Source organism: Pelophylax lessonae (genome assembly GCF_965119305.1).
Source record: "Pelophylax lessonae genome assembly, chromosome: 6".
In the NCBI taxonomy this organism is placed as follows: domain Eukaryota; kingdom Metazoa; phylum Chordata; class Amphibia; order Anura; family Ranidae; genus Pelophylax; species Pelophylax lessonae.
This window is the reverse complement of record NC_138773.1, coordinates 253,538,208-253,563,966: the sequence shown is the minus strand read 5'-3', so window position 1 is coordinate 253,563,966 and position 25,759 is coordinate 253,538,208. Positions and strand designations below refer to the sequence as shown.

The 25,759-nt window shown below is 44.9% G+C and overlaps 1 protein-coding gene across 3 annotated transcripts in view; it reads right to left on the bottom strand.

The window, feature by feature from the left end:
* The window catches only part of TLK1 (tousled like kinase 1), a 494,176-nt gene that overhangs the window by 67,766 nt on the left and 400,651 nt on the right, over positions 1-25,759 (bottom strand). For all 3 annotated transcript variants that reach the window (XM_082260299.1, XM_082260300.1, XM_082260301.1), the window contains 4 exons: positions 23,796-23,891; positions 12,873-12,962; positions 7,954-8,046; positions 4,824-4,934 (listed from right to left, as the gene is read on the bottom strand). In XM_082260299.1, the coding sequence (XP_082116425.1) occupies positions 4,824-4,934; positions 7,954-8,046; positions 12,873-12,962; positions 23,796-23,891 (390 nt within the window). The remainder of the gene's footprint in view (positions 1-4,823; positions 4,935-7,953; positions 8,047-12,872; positions 12,963-23,795; positions 23,892-25,759) is intronic.

Genomic DNA, 25,759 nt, shown 5'->3' with positions numbered 1-25,759 from the left:
GATTAAAAAAAAAAAGTGATTACTTAAAAGGGTAACATACAGCAAAACGTTTGGAGACGTTGGCATTCGCCATCTTTAAACTCTCACCCACTGCAGTGATAATTGTGTCTAACAGCGGTTTTTCACTTGCTGCTGCGACCATGGAGGAAACATCCTCACTAGCAGATGGATCAGAGGGTGTGACATTAAGTCCCCCTGGACGGGCGGCACCAGGCTCAGAATCAGACGAGACAGCTTGAGCAGGGGCCTTTGCCCACATGCCACTTCCACCAGGGATACTGCAGAACTGCCATCAGTGCAACCATGGGAACCTGGGGTTTCGAGGGACCTGCCACCTCCATGAGGGGGTCAGTGGGGGAGATGTGACCCTGAGGCTCCATAAGGAAGGAAGACCTTGCAGTATAAAAATGATCTTTTGGCACCACTAAAGGATCCCCTCAAGGCACCCATCAGCAGAGAGGGAGATAACAGGGACCCCCAAAGACTCACCCTACCGACCAGAAAAGCACAGAGAATTCGAACCCAGCATGATCATAGACGCTATCCCTGTTAATATATCCCGGGCACAGGAAAAGGAAACTAAGGAGGAAGAGGAAAGAGGAGGAAGAAGAGGAGGAAGAAGAGGAGGAAGAAGAGGAGGAAGAAGAGGAGGAAGAAGAGGAAAGAGGAGGAGGAAGAAGAGGAAAGAGGAGGAGGAAGAAGAGGAAAGAGGAGGAGGAAGAAGAGGAAAGAGGAGGAAGAGGAAGAGGAAGGATGAAGAGGAAGGAGGAGGAGGAGGAGGAGGAGGAGGAGGAGGAAGAGGAAGAGGAAGAGGAAGAGGAGGAAGAGGAGGAGGAAGAGGAGGAGGAAGAAGAGGAAGAGGAGGAGGAAGAAGAAGAAGAAGAGGAAGAAGAGGAGCTTCGGCATCCCCTTGAGGCTTCAGTAGTCTGCAGCATCTCCTAGACTAAGGGAAAATGACCCCCGTGACATCATCTGGCTACACAAACATGGCTGCCAACCGGAGACCTGCCAAACTAATGGAAGATGGCCACCATTCGCTACAAACACTGAAGCATGCTGCCAGGATCTTTCCTGCACCTTCTGCAATGCTGCACTCTCTTCAAGAGGATCCCCCGAAGGTAGTACACAAGTTTAGGGGAGACTCTGGTGTACACTCTACACCGGTCTCTACACTGGGACCCCTCTGCACTATACCCACACTGCAAAACAGCAGATGATGCAGCTAGGGGTCTCCTACATTGGGACCCCTCCAGACTACCAGGGCGGGACACACACTATCCCAGGACCCTTACAAAGTGGGGATAGCGGGGGAGACCCCAGGGGTCTAGGTTGCATTCTCTTCCCTGGGACATCCACCAGACTCTAGGTCCAGACAGGGGGCAATGGGGGAGGGGAAAGCCCAGCTCAGTGAGGGATTTAAGGATGAGAGGAAGGAACCTGCAAGTCCGACCGTCCCCAAAGGTTACCCGCGTCCACCCCAAAGAAAACCACCAGAATGGGAGAGGGGGGACTGTACTTACCCTTCCACGGTGCGGGTAACGCTCCAGACAGAACTCCTCGCCACCGAAGTGGGGGAGCTGCAACTCAGACCCAAGCCTGGTCTTATGCGACCCTGCGAGACGTTTAACTCGTGGGCCAGCCTGTGTCCGTGAGGCTATGCCGCGGCCAACCTAGCACATAGCTGCGGTCTGCACGTGCTTGCTGGCTGGGGTGGACCACTGGATTATTCAGCCCGTCGCCCAGCCCGGCAGTTGTTTGTAGATCTCCCGAGAGAAAAAACAAAAAGATGTAAGGAAGAAGAAAATTGCTGGGACCAGAGATCCCAGCCGGGAGCCTAGGTCCTTACTCCTGAATAGACAGATTAAATCTGATTACCTAGAGCAGAGAGGGTGTTATATACCAGCTAAGGACTGCCAGGTGTTTTTTGTTCTGCCTAGTCCTATATAACCCACTAGTTATGATTTATGGAGCGCTGTTGTCCGTCGATGAACCAAAGAGAAATTATTTTTCAATGAAAGCTATAATATCCTGTTTACTTTCTATGGCAATGTGTAGATGTCTAACTGCTGTAGCGGAATGCTAGCATGCCATGATCATCTATAGCTGCACTAGATCACATAAGTAGCTTAATGAAGAGGTTAATTATGCCACTAACGCCAAACAATGCAAAAGGTCAAATCAATCAGCAATGGAGATACAGATTTCTTGGAAGTTAAACAACACACAGACCTTACAATGAATGCAGCTATTTTTTTTTCTAATAAACAAAATGCGAAAATATACATTGCAATCCAAAAAACATACATTTCACAGTAGTGCACTAAAGTACATCAACATGTGAGAGTACTTAAGAATAAAGGTCCTGTCCTGATGAAAAAGGTGCAACAAACTAGTAATAGAACACCAACAACCCACCACAGTGATGTGTGCCATATCCACATGTAAGGATAAAAGTGAAGAAAGAGCCTCCAATAGTGTAAAAACCACTTAAGTTAACCAATGTATTAAAAAGTATTGCACGTACATCAATTAAAAAGTAAACAAGCCTTCATATACAAGTTAAAACATGCTGGGTGACAAGTGCTGCAATCGGACTATCCCTTAGTTTGCACGCACAAGTCAATGTTTCGGGGGCCGAATACAGTTGCCGTTTAGCCACACTCTGATGCGTTTCGTCACTTCCAACTTCGTCACATAGGGCGAAGAAGTCGGAAGTGATGAAACAAGCAGGGGCGTGGCTACACGGTAACGGTATTCGGAGGCTGGAACCTCGACTCGGTGTGTGCAAACGAAGGGATGGGGAGATCGCAGCACTGTGTCACCCGGCATATTTGAACGTATATATGAAGGCTTGGTTTACTTTCTAATTGATGTACATGCAATAAGTTTTAATATATTGGTTGCCTTAAGGTGTTTTTAGACTTTTGGATGTGGTCTTCACTTTTATCTCTACATGTGGAGATTTAAAGTGGTATTTGGCGTGCATTAGCGGTTCTTCAAATACAACACACAAGTAATATTTGTCAGACACAAGAGTGAATGGCAACAGTATCTGGGGAGCTTGTTTCTTAAGGTAGCAGAAGTGGCACACATCGCTGTGGTGGAGGATTGTTGGTGTTATATTACTAGTTTGTTACACCTTTTTTATCATGTTTGACAGGACCTTTTTTCTTAGTTTTTTTTTTTGGAGGAGATTCACATTTTTTATAGACACCAAGTTATTTTTATGGACATTTTATTTTTATATTTTGTGGGTACTCTCACATGTTGATGATGTACTTTTGTGTGCTACTGTGAAGCATATGTCTTTAGATTGTTATGTATATTTTCACTTTTTTTTATTATTATATACCTTAAGTAGCAGCACAATCACTAAAATTTACAATCTAGAGCACAGTGCGCACGTATTTAATATTTTTTTTTTCCTAGGAAAAAAATAAATGTCATGGAAAGATTCTTCAGCTGTAACAAATCACTACTGCAGAATAGCTTGTGGGACATGTACTTTAGGGCTTGTGTGGATGGGAAAATGTAGCTTGCTTCTAGATACATTCTGCCTGTATCCAACATCAGTTTAGAGTGGCATTCTGGGATAACTACTGTTAAAACGGTCCCCTACCCCATATTAATATCTATGCTTACTAACCTGTGTAAGAAAGATGTGTATAGTTGCCTATTTTTAGTCCGCATCGGTCATGTGATCCCCCTGCATCAGCCAACGCCGGCTGCAGGGGAGAGGAGAGAGTGCTCGACAACAGTTAGTAAAGCCTTGAGTGGCGACGACACCCATAGGCTTTAATGGCCCATCCATTAAAGCCTGGAGTGGTGACGACACCCTTAGGCTTTAATGGCCCCTCCATTGTCAACTCTCCCCCTGCTCCCCTGCAGGGGTGCTGGCTCAGAAAAGGAAGCGGGATCATGTGACCGAACCAGAGCGGCCTGAAAATAGGTACGTATATAGATCTTTCTTACACAGGTTAGTAAGCACAGGTGTTAGAAGGGGGGAGGGGACAGCTTTTAGAGTAGTTAGGGTTATCCCTGAACTCTACTTTAAAGCACTTCTGAGCTCATTTACATTACCTACAGGTGCATTTGACCTCCTACTAAGCTAAATGAACATGCTTCGAGCTGCTTTTGCGTTTCCGTTGAATTGTATGGGCAAAGAAGCAGTTCTGATGAAAACAAAAGTCCAATGACCTAGACACAAAGGCTAACGGCAATATCCAAAGCAACAAAATCTAAATTTGATCAAATGCGACCCGTCCATATTAAGGCTCCATTCACACCTGGGCATTTTTGAGCATTTTTCAGCTCCAAAAACACTAAAAAAAAACGTACCAAAACACCCAATAAGTAAAACCCCATTCATTTAAATGGCCCCTGTTCAGATCTGAGCGTTTTAACACCTGAAGCAAAACGCCTGTAGCTGAAAAAAGTTCATGAGCTTCTTTTTGGGCTGATTACCAGCGTTTTTGATAGATGTCAATGCCTACCTCCAAAAACGCCTGGAGAAAAAAAGCGACTGAAAATCGCGGTAAAATGCGGTTAAAAATCGCGGTAAAAAAACGCGCGAAAACGCTACGCTCAAGTGTGAGTGCAGCCTTAGTGCCATCACGCATAATATTATTACTGGAAGCTAATATAGATTTTGGTACATTCACTATCTGACTTGAAAATAATATGTCACGAGTTTTTAACAAATACATAACCAGGTTAAAGTGTTTGTACTATTTTCTGGAGTTCTGCTTTGTTTCCTATATAGATTAATGCACTTTTTCCTATTAAAAAAAAAGCCTTAAAGACCGGTTCTGACCTATGCTTACCTTTTCAATAAGAAGTTTCTTGCTCATGGAAATACATTTATTTAATCGCTCTTTGTATTTTTCAAGGATTTTTTGCTGTTCGTCTATTTGTCGTCTAAGGTCACAGTTCGTCTGCAAGTGAAACGAATGAACAAAAAATGACATAGTAATTTAAGGGCAATTACAAACACTATCAATGTTTTATTATTATATATCTGCAGACTCTGGATATTCAGGCTTTTCATTACAAGAAATGAAAAATACATGGAGAGTATATTTTTGTTTCTTTAGCAGATTGTTAGCAGCACAAGTGTTTAAAGGACATATCCAACCAAAACCAATGCTGCAACTCTGTGTATGTTACAACCTCAAATGATGGTGTCACACTTCCCTAACTGGGTTAGACAGAATTCAGGACTAACAAGCATACATTTTTGGTTGGATGGGTGGTGTAAACTAGGGATGCACAGATCCGACTTTTTTGGTGCCGATCCCAAAGCCGATCTTTTGCTTTGTGAAATCGCCGATCCCGAGTCCGATTCGGAAGTACTGTTTTGTGAGCCAATAACAAAATAATACTTCCGGACCGGTATACCCTATAACAATTGTGCATTTAAGAGGTTAAACTTCCCTCCTCCGGCAGATGGAATGAAAAGATACATTGTAATCATTGTGTTTACTTAACTGGGAGACTTCGGGCTCTTTCACACGGCCGCTTCGCTTGTCCGCAAATCATCCTATTCTTTTGCCAATGATTTGCGGACATAATGTAAGTGAATGGCACTGCGGATGTCAGCGGAATACCAGTCAGTTTTTTAGGCGGATCTGATCGGATCCTCCATGCATCTCTATGGGGCAGCCGGTGTCAGCGGAGACACCTCCGCTGACACCCGCTGCCATCCGTATCCAAGAAATCCGGACGGATGGAAACCCTATTTATCCATCCGTCCAGGGATCGGATCGGATGAGAGCGGACAGGCGGAGAGCAGCGGGGGCTGTGACACCTCCCTCTCCGCACTGCAAGCTGAGACGGAGTTGTCATCCGCCAGCTCAGTGGGGACCGGCGGATCGATCCCTGCTGAGCAGCACGGATCCGCCTATGGAGGCGGACCGTGTGAAAGAGCCCTTAGTCCCGGTTCACACTTGTGCGATGCGGGAAGGCTGCGAATTCGCAGCCTGTTCCCGCATTGCAAAACGCACCCCTGACAGTTCACACTGCCATATGCGATACGCAGGGGGTGTCAATGAAATGTTAACGACACCCCCAGTTTGATCGCATATCGCAGTGCGATCTGACAGTTAGCACAGGATCGGATCGCACAAGTGTGAACCACTGTGCGATCCGATCCCGATGCGGCTGGAAAAAAGGGTCATGTGCGTGTTTGCGGCGGATACAGTGCGAATTCAGCCATACAAAGTGTATGGCTGAATTCACATCCGCACCTTCGATCGCATGTAATGAAGGAGCAGTGCGCTCCGAATTACATGCGATCGGCGCACTCGCAAAAGTGTCAACCGGCCCTTACAGGCATTTGCAGGCTCTTTTTTTTTTGACAGCTGTTCTCTGCTCCCTCACAGCTATGTAAAGAGCAAAACCGGATCGGCCCGTGGATCTGTTAATTTTACCGATCCCCCGATCCAGCTATCATGGCCATATCGGCGCTGATATCCGATCCGAATATCGGATCGGTGCATCCCTAGTGTAAACCACCAATGACCAAACAAATCAAAACAGCTTCCCATCTGTGATTATGGAAATAAAAGTCATAAGAAAGTACTGAAATTAGGTTTGCATATATTAAAGTGTTACTACCTATACAAATCTATGGTTTGTTTTATTACCAAGCTTGAACTGAAAATAATGCATATTTTTTTTTTTTTTTAATCTAATTGACTGCCAAAGAGGATTTTTGATCCGTAGAGCATAAACATCGAATGCTGGTTTTCCAGCATAACCTTAGTGAGAAAAATGCGAGATTCAGCCAGTTCCTGCTGAACCAGCAGATTTGTGGTCTGTGTATACCAGCTTTTAAACAGTCTTTTTTATCTGTCTGGAGCTTAGCTTTTAGTCTTAATACAAAATTTTAGTGCCTTTTGTGGCATATCGCTGTTCTGCTAGAAAATCATAAGAATTGTAAAATCAGTTGAAAATTAAAAAAAAAAAAAAAAAAAGTGTGTGTGCGCAGTTTCGTTGCTTTGAATAATAAAACATCTGCTGAAGGCTAAGCAGGAAACTAAAATACTTGTCAATTCATTGAGAGGAAAAGGGATTTGCCTTGAATGCATGGATCCTTTGTGTGTGGCAGCTCACATCACTATTCATCTGCACAAGATAATTGTGCTACCGGCAGCTTCCAACAAAATTACCTGCTCCAGCTCCTAAAGACACTTTCTAAAACCATATTACTACCATTTACTGTCAATCCTCCCCTATTTATCTGTGCACTGCTTATTTATAGAAGGATGCAGTTCAAGATATTTATAGTGTGCCTCTTGTTAGTGATGTATAGAGGCCCAAGCAGCCACCAGCAGCAATACAGCGTGAAAGCTCCACGAGAGAGTGTTCTAATCACAACATGGCTGAAACAGTCAAGGGCATTACAAGGACTCCGCTGTGAAGCATTATAAACCCTGGCAATGCTCAAGTGCTGATACAAGCACAGGAATGACAAGGCATTGTTGCAAAGTGCTTGTAGAAATAACTACACTTTTGTTAGACAATAGTGGTAATACGGGCAATGTAAAATAAAAAAAGGAGATAAAAAGGTCAGTTTATTTTTTTAAAAACGCTCTTTGTATTTATTTCCTAGGAAGCTTTGCTGAAGTCTCCCAAACTATACTTTATATTTCTGTGGAGTTGCTTTGGAAATCTAAACACTAACACTATTGCCCATGGTTATATACACTATTACTCAATTAAAGTGTCCATAACTCTTTTCACGTGGCTCTATACTCTCCATGTATAAACCGTAAGAAAAGCTTTATGACAGAAATACATAGGCTGTCACTGCTGATCTCTCCTTTTGAAAACCAGCTTGCAGTGGGGAGGTGACAGCACTGTATTGATTATAAGTTACCTCCGCCTAGAACTGAAATATCACTTGACTGGGATGACATTTTAATCAAGAATCTTTTAGGATGTTTTACTTACCCTGAGCAAATCATCTATCCTGCCCTCTTTTTTCTCCAGATCCTGATTTTTATTACTTTCTAATGCAGCAAGTTTAATCATTGTAAGATCCGTCTAAAAAAACAAAACCCCACAAAAACAGTTACAAAAAAATATAATGAATATATACATACACATTATATATATATATATACACACATACACATACACACATCTATATATATATATATATATATATATATATATATATATATATATATATATATATATATATATATATATATATATATATATACACACATACACACACACACAGCTCAAAAGCATTAAAGGAACACTTTGAAAACACTTTAGATCTCAATGGGGAAAAATATCATGCTGGATATGTATACTGATATGGACTGGGTAATGTGTTAGAAACGAAAAGGATGCCATATTGTTTGATGGAAATGAAAATCATCAACAACCTACAGAGGGATGAAATCAAAGACACCCGAAAATCAAAGTGGCATTTGGCTGAAATTTCATTGCAGCAACTCAAAATAGTACTCCGTAGTTTGTATGGCCCCAACGTGCTTGTATGCACCCGACAACGTCGGGGCATGCCCCTTACTTAGACGACAGATGGTGTCCTGGGGTATTTTCTCCCAAATATAAACCAGGACATCACTGAGCTCCTGAAGAGAATGAGGTGCAACCTGGCAGCGTCGGATGGACTGAAACATAATGTCCCAGAAGTGTTCTATTGGATTTAGGTCAGGCAAGCATGGAGGCCATACAATCGTATCACTTCCTGGTATCAATTTCTTCATTCTCCAGGAACTGGCTGCATACTCTTGCCCCATAAGGTTGGGCATTGTTGTGCACCAGGAGGAACCCAGGACCCAATGAACCAGTGTACGGTCTGGCAATGGTTACAAGGATTTCATCCCGATTCCGAATGGCAGTCAGGGTGCCATTGTCTAGCCTGTAGAGGTCTGTGCGTCCGTCCATGGATATGCCTCCCCAGACCATCACTGACCCACCACCAAACCAGTCGTGCTGAACGATGTTACAGGCAGCATAACATTCTCCATGGCTTCTCCAGACCCTTTCACATCTGTCACATGTGCTCAGGATGAACCTGCTCATCTGTGAAAAGCACAGGGCGCCAGTGGTGGACCTGCCAATTCTGGTGTTCAATGGAAAATGCCAATCAAGCTCCACGGTGTCCGGCAGTGAGCACAGGGCCCACTAGAGGACGTCAGGCCCTCAACCCACCCTCATGAAGTCTGTTTTTGATTGTTCAGTCAGTGACATTCACACCAGTGGTCTGCTAGAGGTAATTTTGTAGGGCTCTGGTAGCGCTCATCATGTTCTTCCTTGCACTAAGGAGCAGACACCGGTCCTGCTAATGAGTTAAGGACCTTCTACAGCCCTGTCCAGCTCTCCTAGAATAACTGCCTGTCTCCTGGAATCTCCTTCATGGTCTTGAGACTGTGCTGGGAGACACAACAAACCTTCTGGCAATGGCACGTATTGATGTGCCATCCTGGAGGAGTTGGACTGCCTGTGAAACCTCTATAGGATCCAAGTATCGCCTCATGCTATCAGTAGTGACACTGATCCTGGCGCCAAATGCAATACTAAAGAAAAAATGGCAGAAAAAGGAGTACGGAAAAAAATTTCAGTGGCCTCCACCTGTAAAACCATTCCTCTTTTGGGGGGGGGGTTGTCTCATTGATGCCCATCTAGTGCACCAGTTGTTTTTTTGAGCAGTGTGTGTGTGTGTGTGTGTGTATATATATATATATATATACACACACACACACACATTTTATATATATATATATATATTATACACATACATATGCACACACACACACATATATATATATATATATATATATATATATATATATATATATATATATACACACACATATATACACACACACATACTAGGGATCGACCGTGTGATACCGCTCCGTCCGGCATAGGACGACGATCTCGGAGGTCACATGGTCACGCCGGGCGTGACAACGCACGTGACCTCCGAGATCGTACGCCGGACGGAGCGGTATCACCCGGGTGTCACTTAGGGCAAGTGGGTGAGAGACGGATCGGGTGGGTGGGAGATGGAGCGGGTGAGAGACAGAGCAGTATTGAGTGGATGCCGAAAGGAGCGGTATTACCCGGGTATCACTTACGGGAAGTGGGTGAGAGATACCGATCTGCCAGCAGATCTGCTAATGTGGAATTGCTTATATCTTTAAAGTGGAGTTCCACCCTATTTTTATACTTACCTCCATCTTCTCGCTCCGGGTCACCTGAAAAAGAAATGGATAATCGCATATTTTTTTTTTTTTTTACTTACCTCGTAGCGAAGAAAATATACTTACCTTACTTCCTTCTTCCTCCTTCCTCGGCCGCGGCCCGTCGTCACTTCCTGGCTCTGCAATGATTCCTGGGAGCTGGACGTCATAGCTCCCAGGAATCATTGCGCCTGCACCGGCCCCGACGTCAGTTCCGGGTCGCGCGCGTCATCCCCTTCTAAACAGCTTCTGGGCATGCCCAGAAGCTGTGGAGGGATGACGCGCGCGACCCGGAAGTGACGTCGGGGCCGGCGCAGAGCATCGTGGGACCAAAGAAGGCGGAAGAAGACGCCGAAGAGGACGCGCTGGCTTAAAGCTGCCCACATCTGAGATGGCAGCGCTGGACAAGACGTTTGCAAGGTAAGTATTTGTCCTAACAGGTAAGTGCAACCCGGGACAGATCAGAGGCTAGCCATTGTGGAATGCACTAGCCCTGACTGTCCCGGGGGTATTAAAAAAAAAAAAAAAAATCCAGGGTGGAACTCCGCTTTAATTTGTACATATGTGAGTGGCATATTCAATAACATTTGTAAACGGAATTATGCTATGTGACATCATTTTACCCTTACATGAGCATCACCACCTAATGGTTGGAGGAGGAGAAGACTAGTCTCGGACCCTGACATAGGATGTAAAAAATATTGGCTGATACCGATATGCGATAGCCAAAATATCAGTATTGGCAACGAAAAACCGATATCGGTCGATCCCTAACATATATACAGTGGGTACGGAAAGTATTCAGACCCCCTTAAATTTTTCACTCTGTTATATTGCAGCCATTTGCTAAAATCATTTAAGTTCATTCTTCTTCCTCATGAATGTACACATAGCACCCCATACTGACAGAAAAACACAGAATTGTTGACATTGTTGCAGATTTATTAAAAAAGAAAAACTGAAATATCACATGGTCCTAAGTATTCAGATCCTTTGCTGTGACACTCCTATATTTAACTCAGGTGCTTTCCATTTCTTCTGATCATCCTTGAGATGGTTCTACACCTTCATTTGAGTCCAGCTGTGTTTGATTATACTGATTGGACTTGATTAGGAAAGCCACACACCTGTCTATATAAGACCTTCCAGATCACAATGCATGTCAGAGCAAATGAGAATCATGAGGTCAAAGGAACTGCCTGAAGAACTCAGAGACAGAATTGTGGCAAGGCACAGATCTGGCCAAGGTTACAAAAAGATTTCTGCTGCACTTAAGGTTCCTAAGAGCACAGTGGCCTCCATAATCCTCAAATGGAAGACGTTTGGGACGACCAGAACCCTTCCTAGAGCTGGCCGTCCGGCCAAACTGAGCTATCGGGGGAGAAGAGCCTTGGTGAGAGAGGTAAAGAAGAACCCAAAGATCACTGTGGCTGAGCTCCAGAGATGCAGTCAGGAGATGGGAGAAAGTTGTAGAAAGTCAACCATCACTGCAGCCCTCCACCAGTCGGGGCTTTATGGCAGAGTGGCCCGACGGAAGCCTCTCCTCAGTGTAAGACACATGAAAGCCCACATGGAGTTTGCTAAAAAACACCTGAAGGACTCCAAGATGGTGAGAAATAAGATTCTCTGGTCTGATGAGACCAAAATAGAACTTTTTGGCCTTAATTCTAAGCGGTATGTGTGGAGAAAACCAGGCACTGCTCATCACCTGTCCAATACAGTCCCAACAGTGAAGCATGGTGGTGGCAGCATCATGCTGTGGGGGTGTTTTTCAGCTGCAGGGACAGGACGACTGGTTGCAATCGAGGGAAAGATGAATGCGGCCAAGTACAGGGATATCCTGGACAAAAACCTTCTCCAGAGTGCTCTGGACCTCAGACTGGGCCGAAGGTTTACCTTCCAACAAGACAATGACCCTAAGCACACAGCTAAAATAACGAAGGAGTGGCTTCACAACAACTCCGTGACTGTTCTTGAATGGCCCAGCCAGAGCCCTGACTTAAACCCAATTGAGCATCTCTGGAGAGACCTAAAAATGGCTGTCCACCAACGTTTACCATCCAACCTGACAGAACTGGAGAGGATCTGCAAGGAGGAATGGCAGAGGATCCCCAAACCTAGGTGTGAAAGACTTGTTGCATCTTTCCCAAAAAGATTCCTGGCTGTATTAGATCAAAAGGGGGCTTCTACTAAATACTGAGCAAAGGGTCTGAATACTTAGGACCATGTGATATTTCAGTTTTTCTTTTTTAATAAATCTGCAACAATGTCAACAATTCAGTGTTTTTCTGTCAATATGGGGAGATGTGTGTACATTCATGAGGAAGAAGAATGAACTTAAATGATTTTAGCAAATGGCTGCAATATAACAAAGAGTGAAAAATTTAAGGGGGTCTGAATACTTTCCGTACCCACTGTACATATATATATATATATATATATATATATATATATATATATATATATATATATATATATATATATATATATATATATATATATATATATACACACATACACATATATACACACACACACAATTTTGTTACAGCCAATGAGTATAAACATAGACATGTTTTTTGTGTGTGAAGTTACAACTTACAGACATAAAAAAAAGTAAAGAAAACATTACATCTGAATACTCACTTGTATAAGTTTATATGATAATTGTTTTGTGGGTGTTAGAAGATGGTCCGCAAATGCTAATGCAGTAGGAGAAGGACTATTCTGCCGAACCTAAAAGAAAGGTTAAGTCAGTTTGATTAATTTGCTAGACATGGCGTTTTTAACATGTTGCAAACTTGAAAAACATTTACAAAGTAAAAGTTAGAGCTAAATTTCAGTGTACAGTAAACCCCCGTTGTATCGCGGTTCGGTTTTTGCGGTCCCGGTATATTGCGTTTTTTTCTGTAAGACCCATTAATATTATTTTACTAATTAAATCATTGTTAATTAAATATTTTTGTGTTTTCCATTGCTCTTGCTCTGTCTCTCAGTATCTTTTATGTGTTAGAATGAGTTTCTATTGTTTTAAAAGTGTGTTTAAAGACCTTAAAATACTTTTAAAAGTACAGTGAAAGTTATAAAAACATGCCTAGAGTGTATTTAAATAGGGTCTTTCTATTTCGCGGATTTTCACTTTTTGCAGGTGGGTCCGGAACGAAACCCCCGCGATGGAGGGGGGTTTACTGTAATGTCTAAATATACAGTTAAATCCCATAGAAGCCTGCTCTCCAAACAATACATTTAAGTGATGATGCTTTAATGCACTGTCCTTAGCAGATGCACATGGGGTGCTATTAATTCTGAATGGCATCCCCACGCACAGAAAACAGTAGCACTTTTTTCCCCATGCTAGGAACCACATAGCACTATGCAGTTTCCCTGTGGCTGCGATTTTGGAGATGATGCAGGGACCTTTTCCCTGTGTTTTCCATAGGTACAGCAGCCCAGTCAAATGGATGGACTGCTGTGCTCACACAAATGCGGTCGCAGAGAAGCTGAAATAGTGGGAACCTAGCCTTACTCATATCCAACAAGCAGGAAGGTAAAGCTCTATAAACACATGCCAACCAACATCAGCCAGTTCAAAAAACCGGCTGACATTCAGCCCGTGTGTATTGCAGCCGGTCTGACAGAATGGCTGATGGTTGAGAGCGCTGATCGGAGTGTTCTGGCAGGCCACTTCTAAGCTAAATTTTGTTTGTCTTGCAAAACACTCTCAGACCAAGTTACTCTCAATCCAAGGTTTTACTGTATTTTGCATCTACAATTCAACAACTAACCTGAAATTAGTTACATGACAGGTTACTTGCTGATATAGTGGTTTAAAACAAAAGCTTTTCAGCAGTTTATACTGCAAGAGACAAACAATGACTGTGGTCTCTTGCTAGTCATTCTGTGCTATTGAATTCAATTTAGTGGAAAAATCTAAATCTGAATGCATGATAAAATGCCTATGCACCATAGGTATAGACATGAACTTTTCAATGTGTATGTATTTTTCCATTCTATACTTAACCACTTAAGGACCAGGCCTATTTCTGACACTTGTGGTTTACAAGTTAAAATCAGTATTTTTTAAAATATTTTATATATATATATATATTTTTTTAGCAGAGATCATAGAGAATAAAATGGAGATCATTGCAATACTTTATGTCACACTGCATTTGCGCAGCGGTCTTACAAATGCAATTGTTTTGGATAAAATACACTTTTTTGAATTAAAAAATAAGAAAACAGTAAGGCTAGCCCAAATTGTTTCTAGAATGTGAAAGATAATGGTATGCCAAGTAAATAGATAACCAACATGTCATGCTTCAAAACTGCGCATTCTAATGGAATTGCGACAAACATTGGTACCTAAAAATCTCCATGGGCGACGCTTTAAAAATTGCTACAGGTAACCAGTTTAGCGTAACAAAGGCGGTCTAGGGCTAGAATTATTGCTCTCGCTCTAACGATTGCAGAGATACCTCACATGTGTGGTTTGAACACCATTCACATATGTGGGTGCGACTTGGGTATGCGTTCGCTTCTGCACGCGAGCTTGGAGGGACAGGGCGGTTTAACTTTTTTTTTTTTTATTATTTTTTTTTTTTTACACTGTCCCTTTAAAAAAAAAAAAAAAATTTGATCACTTTTATTCCTATTACAAGGAATGTAAACCTTTGTACCTTTCTATATACCCTTGTAATAGAAATAAGTGGGACAGGTCCTCTTTAATGTGAGATCTGGGGTCAAAAAGACCTCAGATCTCACATCTACAGCTAAAAGCATGGGCCCTATAAGGCCGTTGGGAGGAAGCGACATACGACGTCGCTCCGGTCCTCCAAGACCATAGAGTCAGGTGGGGGCCACCTCTCCCACCGCCCAAAAAAGTGATCCTGCAGCGAATCCGCTGCTGGGACCATTTTTATGTGAAAGAGGATCGCCTGCCCTTTAAGAAAATTTTCGTGGTTATGGCAGCTATCTGCTGCCACAACCCCGGTATTTAACGTCAAAAGTAGCGACGTAGGACTGCGGCGGGCGGTCCGGAATTGGTTAAAGCTGGACAGGAAATATTTTGTAACTACAAGGGTCATGTGCATTTTGATGGGCTTTGTGTATTTCTTGCAGATCCTGTGTGAAACGTTACCTCTATGTAAGAGATTCCTGTAATAAAGATTGGTCACTGCTCACTGCTGCTCTCTCTCATTGTGCAAGGCGACTGGTCCCCACCTCTTTCAGTAATGGGACCTCCTCCCACAGCTCGGCTCTCTGCATAGGCTATGTATAGCACAGGTAATATTTGGGTTTGTATTTAGTGAACACAAAGTGGATTTATATCCCTTGTGGTTATTGCAAAAAAATATTCAAAAGATAAGTTCACCTTTATGATCAGGTTAGACCCATATTTAGGGCGCAACATGTAACATGCTCAGCAAATGACAACCCCCCCCCCCCCACACACACATTGTGACAGCCAGTGGGAGTTCTATAACTTCTTCAGGGTCCCCTGAAGAAGTCAGTGATGTAACTTGTAGGGCGAAGTGCCAAGACCTGCCACTTACAGTTTGCAAAGTAGAGAGGGAGAGCAGTAGCAGAACCAGGCGCCAGTCTGAAAACACTGGATCCCGGGCAGTGCAGCGATAAGCAGTGTCAGCTGTCCCTCCTCTTTGGTTTATTCAATGTAAAGCGGGACTTTCGGAAATTTAATTGGGAGTGCATTACTAAAAAGGTTTTGTGGTTATATTTACTGAAACAGAGAAAATTATGAACATTTATTGGTTAGAGGTTGTCCTGGTCTTAAACAGGACTATACGTAGTAGACCTAGATGATTTAAACAGACCTTTATGATTCAAAGGTCCAACATTTAGGGTGAGCGTAGGTCCATCAGTGTGGTGGTGGTTGCACGCACAATTCTCCTTTCACATGCACCTACAGAGGTGAACAATGTGGAGAAGGTTTTTGGTTTTACATGGACTTATGGACAATTAACTCACCAGCACTGTTATGAAAGTTTGATTTTTTTTTTTGTTGTTGCTTTGTAGGAAGGTTCCCCTTCTTTTCTACATGTATACCATTATTTATTATTTTAATAATAATTAAAAAGAAAAAACTGAATTTTTGTAAAATCTTACCTGTAAAATTCCTTTCTCTGAGTCCTCCGACAGTCGCCGCCTCTCCATAGTCGTCACTATGGGGTTATTGACCTTTGCTCCGTAGGAGTAGCTAGGCAACAGAATATGTCAATATTAAAGCTTTTAACATATACCACCCCCAGGGGGTGGTCCCCTCAGTCAATACCCTCCTTCTTCCTGTATTCATACCTCAGTTTCAGTAGAATAGCAGTAGAGTACATAAACAAACCCCAAAAGAGGGGCGGGGCGGCGACTGTCGGAGGACTCAGAGAAAGGAATTTTACAGGTAAGATTTTACAAAAATTCCGTTTTCTCTTACGTCCTCCGACAGTCGCCGCCTCTCCATATTCGTCACTATGGGGACGTCCCAAAGCAGTGCAAAACATAAGGGGTGGGAAACGCAGCCGCGCCCAAGGCAACGCAGGACCCACATCAGAGAAAGGAACCTTACCAAAGGAAGGAAACCAACTGGGCAACATGAAAATAAAGTTTTGCTCAACAGGAGCAACAACCCAGGAAGAACAAATAACCTAGGGATAAAAACATCCCAAACAGCCAAGGGCCCAAAAAAACAAGGGACCCTAGGTACTGCCGCACTAAGAACTTGTAGAACTTTGAGAAGGTGTGAACGGACGACCAATTCCCCGCCTTACACACCTGGGCCACAGAAGCCCGATGATGACAGGCCCAAGACGTACTCAGAGATCTTGTAGAGTGCGCCTTCACAGGCATAGGGGGAACTTTTCCCTTCAAAGCATATGCCTGTTCAATGGTCTGTCTGATCCATTTGGCGATGGTAGAAGCAGACGCCGCCAAGCCCTTCCGAGGCCCCTCAGGAAGGACAAAGAGGGAATCCGTCTTGCGAAAAGACTTAGTCGCCGACAGGTAAACCCTGATCGCCCGAACAACATCCAAGGAATGTAAGGCCACCTCCTTCGGATGCTTAGGCTTTGCGCAAAGTGAAGGCAAGACAATGTCCTCATTGAGGTGAAACTCCGAGATCCTTTTCGGAAGAAAAGAAGGATTAGGTCGCAAGACCACCTTATCCAAGTGGAGCACCAGATACGGAGACCTGCAGGACAAAGCTGCCAGCTCCGATACTCTGCGAGCCGAAGTGATCGCCACCAAAAAGGCGACCTTCTTGGACAACAGAGGCAACGAGATCTCCCTGATCTTTTCAAAAGGAGCATGTTGTAACACGGACAGAACGAGGTTCAAGTCCCACGGAGGCAAAGGCTCCCTCCGAGGAGGGACCAGGTGTCGCACCCTTGAACAAAGGTGCCAACCAGAGAATTAGACGCCACAGGGCGTTGAAAAAGAACGGCCAGCGCAGAAATCTGACCCTTAATCGCGGCCAACGCCAAACGCTGGTCCACACCCGCTTGAAGGAAAGACAACACCCTAGACACCGAGTATGAGCGAGGGGAAAACCCCCCTGGACTCACACCAGGCAAAATAGGCCTTCCAAGTACGGTAGTATATCTTCCCCGAAGAGGCCTTTCTACCATTGATCAAAGTATGAATGACCTCCGGGGAGAGACCCCTATCCTTCAGGACCTCGGTTTCAACAGCCAGGCCGTCAAAGCCAGCGACTGTAAAGCAGGATGGAATATCGGTCCTTGAGACAGAAGGTCTTCTCGAAGAGGCAGACGCCACGGAGCGTTGACTGCCAGATTCACGAGGTCTGCGTACCAAGACCGGCGGGGCCAGTCCGGCGCCACCAGGATCACCGTTTTTGGTTTCGAGGACAGTCTGTGAAGGAACCGGGATAGCAACTGAATTGGTGGGAATGCATACATCAGTCGATACTGATGCCACGGAGCCACTAACGCGTCTGACGCGTCTGCCCGAGGATCGCGCGTCCTTGCCACGAACCTTCCCACCTTGTTGTTCAGACGAGACACGAACAGGTCCACATCCGGAAGACCCCACTTCGCGCACAACATCTGGAAGACATCCGGGTGGAGCGACCATTCCCCCTGGTCCAGAGTCTGGCGGCTCAGATAATCCGCCTGCCAGTTCTCCACCCCCGGAATGTGAACTGCCTTTATCGCCGGGACGTGCGTCTCGGCCCAAGACAGAATATCGGCTACTTCCCGAGCCGCTCGGGCACTCCTGGTGCCCCCTTGGTGGTTGATGTAGGTGTGGCATTGTCCGTCTGCACCCGAACCGGACGACCCTGAAGCTTGTCCATCCAACGTCGAAGGCAGAGATTTATTGCCCGCAATTCCAGAATGTTGATCGGAAGGGAGGACTCCCCCTCCGACCAAGTACCCTGGGCGGACAGAACGCCCAGAACACCACCCCCGCCCGACAGGCTGGCATCCGTGGTGATTACCGTCCATGAAAACGGACGAAAAGACTTGCCCCCCGACACCGCCGGGGACTGCAGCCACCACAGAAGATCCCTTCTGGTGCGAGGCCTCAACGAGATCTGAAGATCCAGAGATTGTGGTCGCCCGTCCCACCTGGACAGGATCTCCGCCTGGAGACCCCTCGTGTGAAACTGGGCAAAGGGAATCGCCTCGAAGGCCGAGACCATCAAACCTAAACACCTCATGCCCGTCCGGAGGGATGAACACGGAGCGTCCCGAAGGGACCCGACTTCGTCCTGAAGTGTCTTGAGCTTGTCTTCCGGTAGGAAAACTTTCGCCTGAACAGAGTCCAGGACCATTCCCAGATCGGGAAGACGAACCGACGGGCACAGCGTCGATTTTGGGAAGTTTATCGTCCAACCAAACTCCTGCAGAGTCTGCATCGTGACAGACAGGTCCTTCACCAGACCCTGACTGGTTGCAGACCGAACCAGAATGTCGTCCAGATACCCCAGGATTGAGATACCCTGGGCTCTCAGTAAGGCCAGAACCGGTGCAAGCACCTTGGTGAAAACCCGCGGAGCCGAAGCGAGACCGAAGGGTAACGCCACGAATTGGTAATGATCCTCCGCAATGGCGAATCGAAGGTACCTCTGGTGACCCTCGAAAATGGGGATGTGTAGGTACGCATCCTTCAAGTCGATGGAGGCCATGAATTCTCCCGGAACTAGAGCAGCCACCACTGAGCGCAGGGATTCCATGCGGAACTTGCGAACCCGCACAAAGCGGTTCAGAGCTTTTAAGTCCAGAATTGGACGTACCTTGCCCTCCTTTCTGGGCACAGTGAACAGATTTGAATAAAACCCCCGAAATCTGTCCCGATGAGGCACCGGAACCACCACTCCCTGAGCCCGCAGGTCCTGCACCGCCAGGTGCAAATCCCGCAAACGCTCCGGAGACAGCTGAAGGTTTGAGGGAAAAAACCTGTTCGCCAGCCGAGATAGGAACTCGATCTTGTACCCGGACCGAACGATCTCCTGAACCCACCTGTCCCGAACGCGGGCTAGCCAGGGTTGAAGAAAACCGAGAAAACGTCCCCCCACCCCAGAACTGGGTGAGGGCGTCCCTTCAGGCCGCATTGTTATGGGCAGCGGACCCGGACTGGCCGGACTTCTGCTTACCTGCCCACAGCATTTTCTTGGAGCCTTGTCCTTTGAAGGGCTTGCCCTTATAGTGCGACCGAAAGGCACGAAAGGACCCCTGAGAGGGTCTAAACGAGGTATTCTTCTTACCACGAACAAACAGACTTGTGAGACTGGGGCAAGAGCGTGCTCTTACCCCCAGAAATACCCTTTATCAGTGAATCCAGGGAGTCGCCAAAAAGGCGAGATCCCGTATATGGCAAATTAGATAAAGTTTTGCGAGAAGATTGGTCCACAGACCAACATTTCAGCCAAATCAAACGGCGTGTCAACACCGCCACGCTGTGCACACATGCAGCCAAAGGAATTACATCTAATTCCGCATCACACAAATACATAACACCCTGATGAATCTGATCCACCATAGCCAACGTCGTCGGCGGGGCAGAATCAGCCACCAGGACGCGCCTGAGCACCTGCGTCCAATCCGCGACAGCCTGAGCTGCCATAAGGGAAGCAAAAATAACTTTCAGCATGGAACCGGTAACCGAGTAAGTATGGCGGGCAAGAGACTCCAGCCTCCTGTCCGTAGGGTCCCGGAACACCGGGGTATCCTCTGCTGGAATCGCAGTGGATTTATTCAAAACCGCCACCGTGTGATCCACCGGAGGTGGTACACATTAGCGTTCGTCAGTGGCAGGCGTGAAAGGATAACGCAGCTTAAACCTACTGGGCACAGCAAAAGGCTTTTTTAGATTGCGCCATTGTTCACTAACAGCGCGCTGAAAATCCTCAGTGCAAGGGAAAACCTGCAACATTTTGCTAAAAGTAAAAAACAAGACCTGTGCGCTAAAACGGGGTAAATGACACCCTAAATCACAAAGACAATCGTGGAACACCACAGAGAAAGCTGCTGATTTGGCAGTGTCACCACATATCCAAGTATTATTCAAAAAGTAGAAATCAGCGCTCTCCTCTTAAAGTGAGCCACTCTAATTATTTAAATGACGGTAATACAACTGAAGATTCTCAAAAAAAACTGCTGATGCATAAACAACGTAAATGAATCTAAAATCAATATCCTTGAAACCCAGCTCACTAATGGAGACAATAGAGATGAAATAATTCTTCTATTCTAATAAGTCACAAAGCACGGAGGTGTTGCAGATACAATGGGACGAAATTCCCAATAAAATTATATTTAAAACAAATGTGAAACTAAGTGAGTGAAGTGAATGAGAAAAAGTTGATGTCAAAAAGTGCGTAAAGGTAGTTGACTGATATTAAATAAAATAAAAAAATTGATCAATGACCCTGTGGAACATAAATAAGTGGGCAAATCAGAATATAAATATTCAAAAAAATCAATAAAGTTTAACCAATTAATATTAAGATGAATTCAAAGTGCAATGGTGCTAAATAAGGTGCATAATGTCCATCATTCCTTCTAAGAAAAAAGTTTTTGTGATGAAAAGTGCAAAGTGCTCAGGAAATTCAAAACAAGAAGAAGAAATCCAAGTGAATAATCAAGGTGCATTCAGACTTCAAATTATAGTAGGTAAATGTGCATTCAGACTTCCAATTCAGGCCAGGTAAATGTGCACAGGTGAGCATGCAATCCGACACCGAATGCAATGGCCGCTCACCTCAAACACACTCGGAGCGAGCGTTTATACGATGTATTACTTAAGACTCCTCTCCAGCCTCTTAATCTTCAGTATATAATTCGGTATATATCTCCACTATTACAAATTCAGTATTGTAAACGGCAATAAAATGATCCCGGCTTGCCAATCACTCCATGCATCTGTCAGGTGCTCAAGGAATGGAAACTCTCATAGTGTAGCATTTCAGGGTATAAATTTATTGGTAAATAAGTACTAAACACTTACTAGAAAAGTAGATGATATGTCAGCGAGAAGCAAACAAAGTACAGCAGCCGCCGATGCGGCGAGTTCCGATGCTTCCGGTCTCGGCCGAAGACCGGAAGTGACGTAGGCACGGCTTGTCCCTGACGCGTTGCGCTACAACAGCCCGTAGCTTTTTCATAAGAGGCCAGGACGGCAGGAGGACATGGTTCATCCTGCAAATGCAGCGTTTGTTTGATAGAAGCAACCAATTCATCCATGATTGCAAGCTCTTCAGACGAGCCAGGGGGAGAATCATCAACCCCTTCAACCTCTGCCTCCCCTTCCGACCCTGCAAAGTCCAGGGACGAACGGGACCCCGATAAGGGGACCCCAGCCATAGCAGCCCCATCACCATCGCCCTCTGAATCAGAGGAGATTGAAACTCTGGGCCGTTTAGTGGATTGAGCAGCCACAAGCATCTGTACCTGAGCAGCCAGGTTAGCCACAATGGTGGCCAAATCGCCCCCCTCAGGGGGAACAGCAGCAGCCCCTTGGCCTCCCAGCAAAGTGGGAGGAAATTAGCTTTCCTTAGAATCCATGCCCCCAGAAGTGTGCAGGAGAAAAAAGGGTAACTGCCCATTTAAAAGCGCGGCGAGCGCAGCCCACCGCTCACAGACACCAGCACAAGCCGACCCCCACAGGGAAAATTACAAACTCAGGCAAGGAATACAGGAATAAAGAGGGTAAAAACCTGGAGAGATCACTGCTGCTGCTGCTGTATCGATTGGTGTGCCCAGGGAAAAGGAAGTGATGCAATAGAAGCCGCTCCTATAAAGCCTATGGAAGGCTACAAAAAAATGGCCGCCGGGGGAGGAAGTAAATGCAGTGCTAACATGAGGCCGGAGCGATCGCCGCCAAAATGGCGGCGCTTGGCGCCAAAAACGCCGCTCCCAGCATACAGAAAAAACCCTCATATGCCTGCAGCTATTAATAAAATGGCGGACCGCAGCAGCGGCCGCATGTTGCACAAAACATGTACCACAGCATGCCCTACAACATACAGCATGTCACACAGAGAATCACACAGTTTGTAACACAGAACAGTGTATAACAGCCCCCCTCCTTGCAGCCCACAGCAGCATCCAGACAGGGAGCCCAATAGTGTGAACAGACATGCAGGGTTACACAGTCCCAGACTGACACCCACTAAACAGACAGGTCCCCACACAGAGTACACTTACCTTCTGAATGGCGTGGGGAACCCGCACAAGCGATCAAGCCACTGCACATGGGACAGGGAGAGTCGCAGCCAGGACGCAGTAGAACTGCGGTGCGAAACCGCAAGGCGTCCAGTGAGGTAGCCACCTCACCACAGCATCCCTGCAGCGAACAGGGATGGGTCGTTCACATATGCCAGGAAAAATACCTGACTGAACGCTCGATGGCAGGCTGGGAAGCCACTGGCCCACAACCTGCGACCAGGCGGGCCAGCCGAGACCCAGCCCGCACGATCCTCTTCATCAGAAGAACTAACTAATGCTGACAAAAGTAACAGCTAAGTAAAGAGAGAGAAAAAAACTCAAATAAAATCAAAAAGAAGATAAAGGCTGAGACAAAATGCCCCAGCACAGAAACAGCCAGCTAACCCCTGAAAGCTAGACAATGAAACTGAGGTATGGATACAGGAAGCAGGAGGGTATTGACTGAGGGGACCACCCCCTGGGGGTGGGATATGCTAAAAGCTTTAATATTGACATATTCTGTTGCCTAGCTACTCCTACGGAGCAAAGGTCAATAACCCCATAGTGACGAATATGGAGAGGCGGCGACTGTCGGAGGACGTAAGAGAAATACCCTTTTACAAGTGCTTTAACTTCACCAATATACATTGTTTACTTTGTTAGGACTGATCAATAAATGTAAAAGGAACGAACTGTTCTGCTTTTTTTTATATAACTGGTCACAAACCACAATTTGATTACACTTTGTATTTGAAGCTGCAACACAGTTCACATTAACATGGCAGAAGGGAGTCAAAATCTTATAGCATCATATGCAGAAGGGACTCAAAATCTTATAACCTCATGTATGAGGCAATTTCATTTATGTGACATAAATCACTGAGCCAGGACTCACAGAAGATGAAGGGGTGGAATGTGAGTGAGAGTTCTGTGGAGACCGTATTGAAGGAGGTAGACCTCTTACAGGACTGGAGCCATTCCCACCTTGGTACTGAAAAGAAACACAGCAAAAGTTATTATACAAAGCAGACAGTGACAGTGGAGGAATTGAGGGGAAATCTCCAAAACAGGGAAAAGACAATAAACACCAGAGGTTCTATCGTTCCTTTCCTCTATAAAGCAAACAAAAAAGTTTTGTCTGGAGCTGATCTTTAAAATAAGTTACAAAGTTGTGTTCAGGAGAAGTACATTCACTCTTCATGCCCCCCTCCTCGGTTACATTTCAATTTACTGCAAGTAATACATAATATTGGCTGAAGTCATTTCATAATGCATCAATTGTAATCAATTTACAACAAATTCTACTAAATACATTTTTTAAAGTAAACTGATGCACATCTAAAGCCATTTTTAATTTTGGGTGGAGTAGGAAAGTGTGGAAATCCTTGTTTGGCTTCCATTACTATCTGCATCCCAGCTCTATTTGTCACCCTCTCTCGCCTTGGGGACCACTGTCAACAGATGAGGACACTTTTTATTCTGGTGATAATGGTCTATGCGGGAAATTTCCATTTGGAGTGATTCCTCTAACTTCTTGTAACATCTTCAAAACGGGAAGTGAAAGGAAAATTGCCCCAATGGGAAATGGATGGTAAAATGGAAATCTGGCAGTTTTGACTATTCCATTCTCTACAAAAAAAAAAAAAAAAAAAATGGATTACAATCCCCTTGAGGTTAAGTTGTAATCGCTTTTGGCCAACTTACTTTCAAAAAAGACCCTTAATAGTGTAGAAGTAGCTAAGCAGTTTGGTCTATTGCCTGGTTTCCCTTAATCCGACAGCACCCAAATTAATCTTATTCCATAAATAAGACAACAGGGGAAAACATTCAAAACCCTTTACAAACCCATCACCCATAAGGACTTGTGTACTAATAGGTAATTCCCCAAAAAGCCATATTATAGTTCTAGGTGGAATATAGGCTGACTCAGCCCTTGTTTCTTAAGTCTTGTTTACTTTAATAGCAAAACCACCTTGCCATAATTCCTGGCTCTGTTAATCAGAAGTAAAGCCAAAGCTTTCTTGGCTGTACTTCTCCATTGGATCACAGGAGTGCCGTTCGTTGTGCACACCTGTGACCCGTTATCAGACCACAGCAAGCTATAGTCCGCTGTCGGCTGAGGTCACTCAGCCGATCCAGGCACTGAAAATATCCCGACCATATGGTCGGAATACACCCAGCAGCCTGGACTGGCACTTGGCTTAGCTTCTCCGTGTTCTGCCGAGAGCATGAGCCAGCCCCTCCTGCCCCCTCCACAGCTCAGCACTCCAGCAGTGAGCACTGGGGGAGAGCGGGTGTGCAGAGCAGACAGCTGCTGACTGACAGTCACTGCTCCCTGCTCACAGTGGAGGAGGAAGGGGGAATGAGCAATCGGTGGTGTTGGATTGCTCAGTTCGCACTGCAGAGTCAGCGGGGGACAGATGCAGCATCCTCCACCTAAGCAATTATGCATTTATTTATTTTTTCACAAAGTACAAATGCTTTTACAAAATATCATTAGCACATTCAATAATGCCATCAGAGGAATGTTGTCAAAAAGTACTTCAAACTTTAGTTTGCTTTTAACAACTATTTTAAAATGAACATAATTTTCCAAATGAAAACCAAATTCACTGTTAGGATTTTGTTACTATGGTTGAAAATGATTATCGATTTTAACCCTATTAACTATTAAAAATTCCAAAATCAACAATCTTTTTTCTAATAAAAATCTACCCGTGGGTGACCAGCTTACATGAACACCTGGGTGTACCCACCAAGCGTATCCTGCATTCTCCAGATTATAAAAAAAATGTAAATACAGAAGACAGGATTCAAGCATCATCGCCACAATAGGTGTGCAGGACCATTTACAGTGGA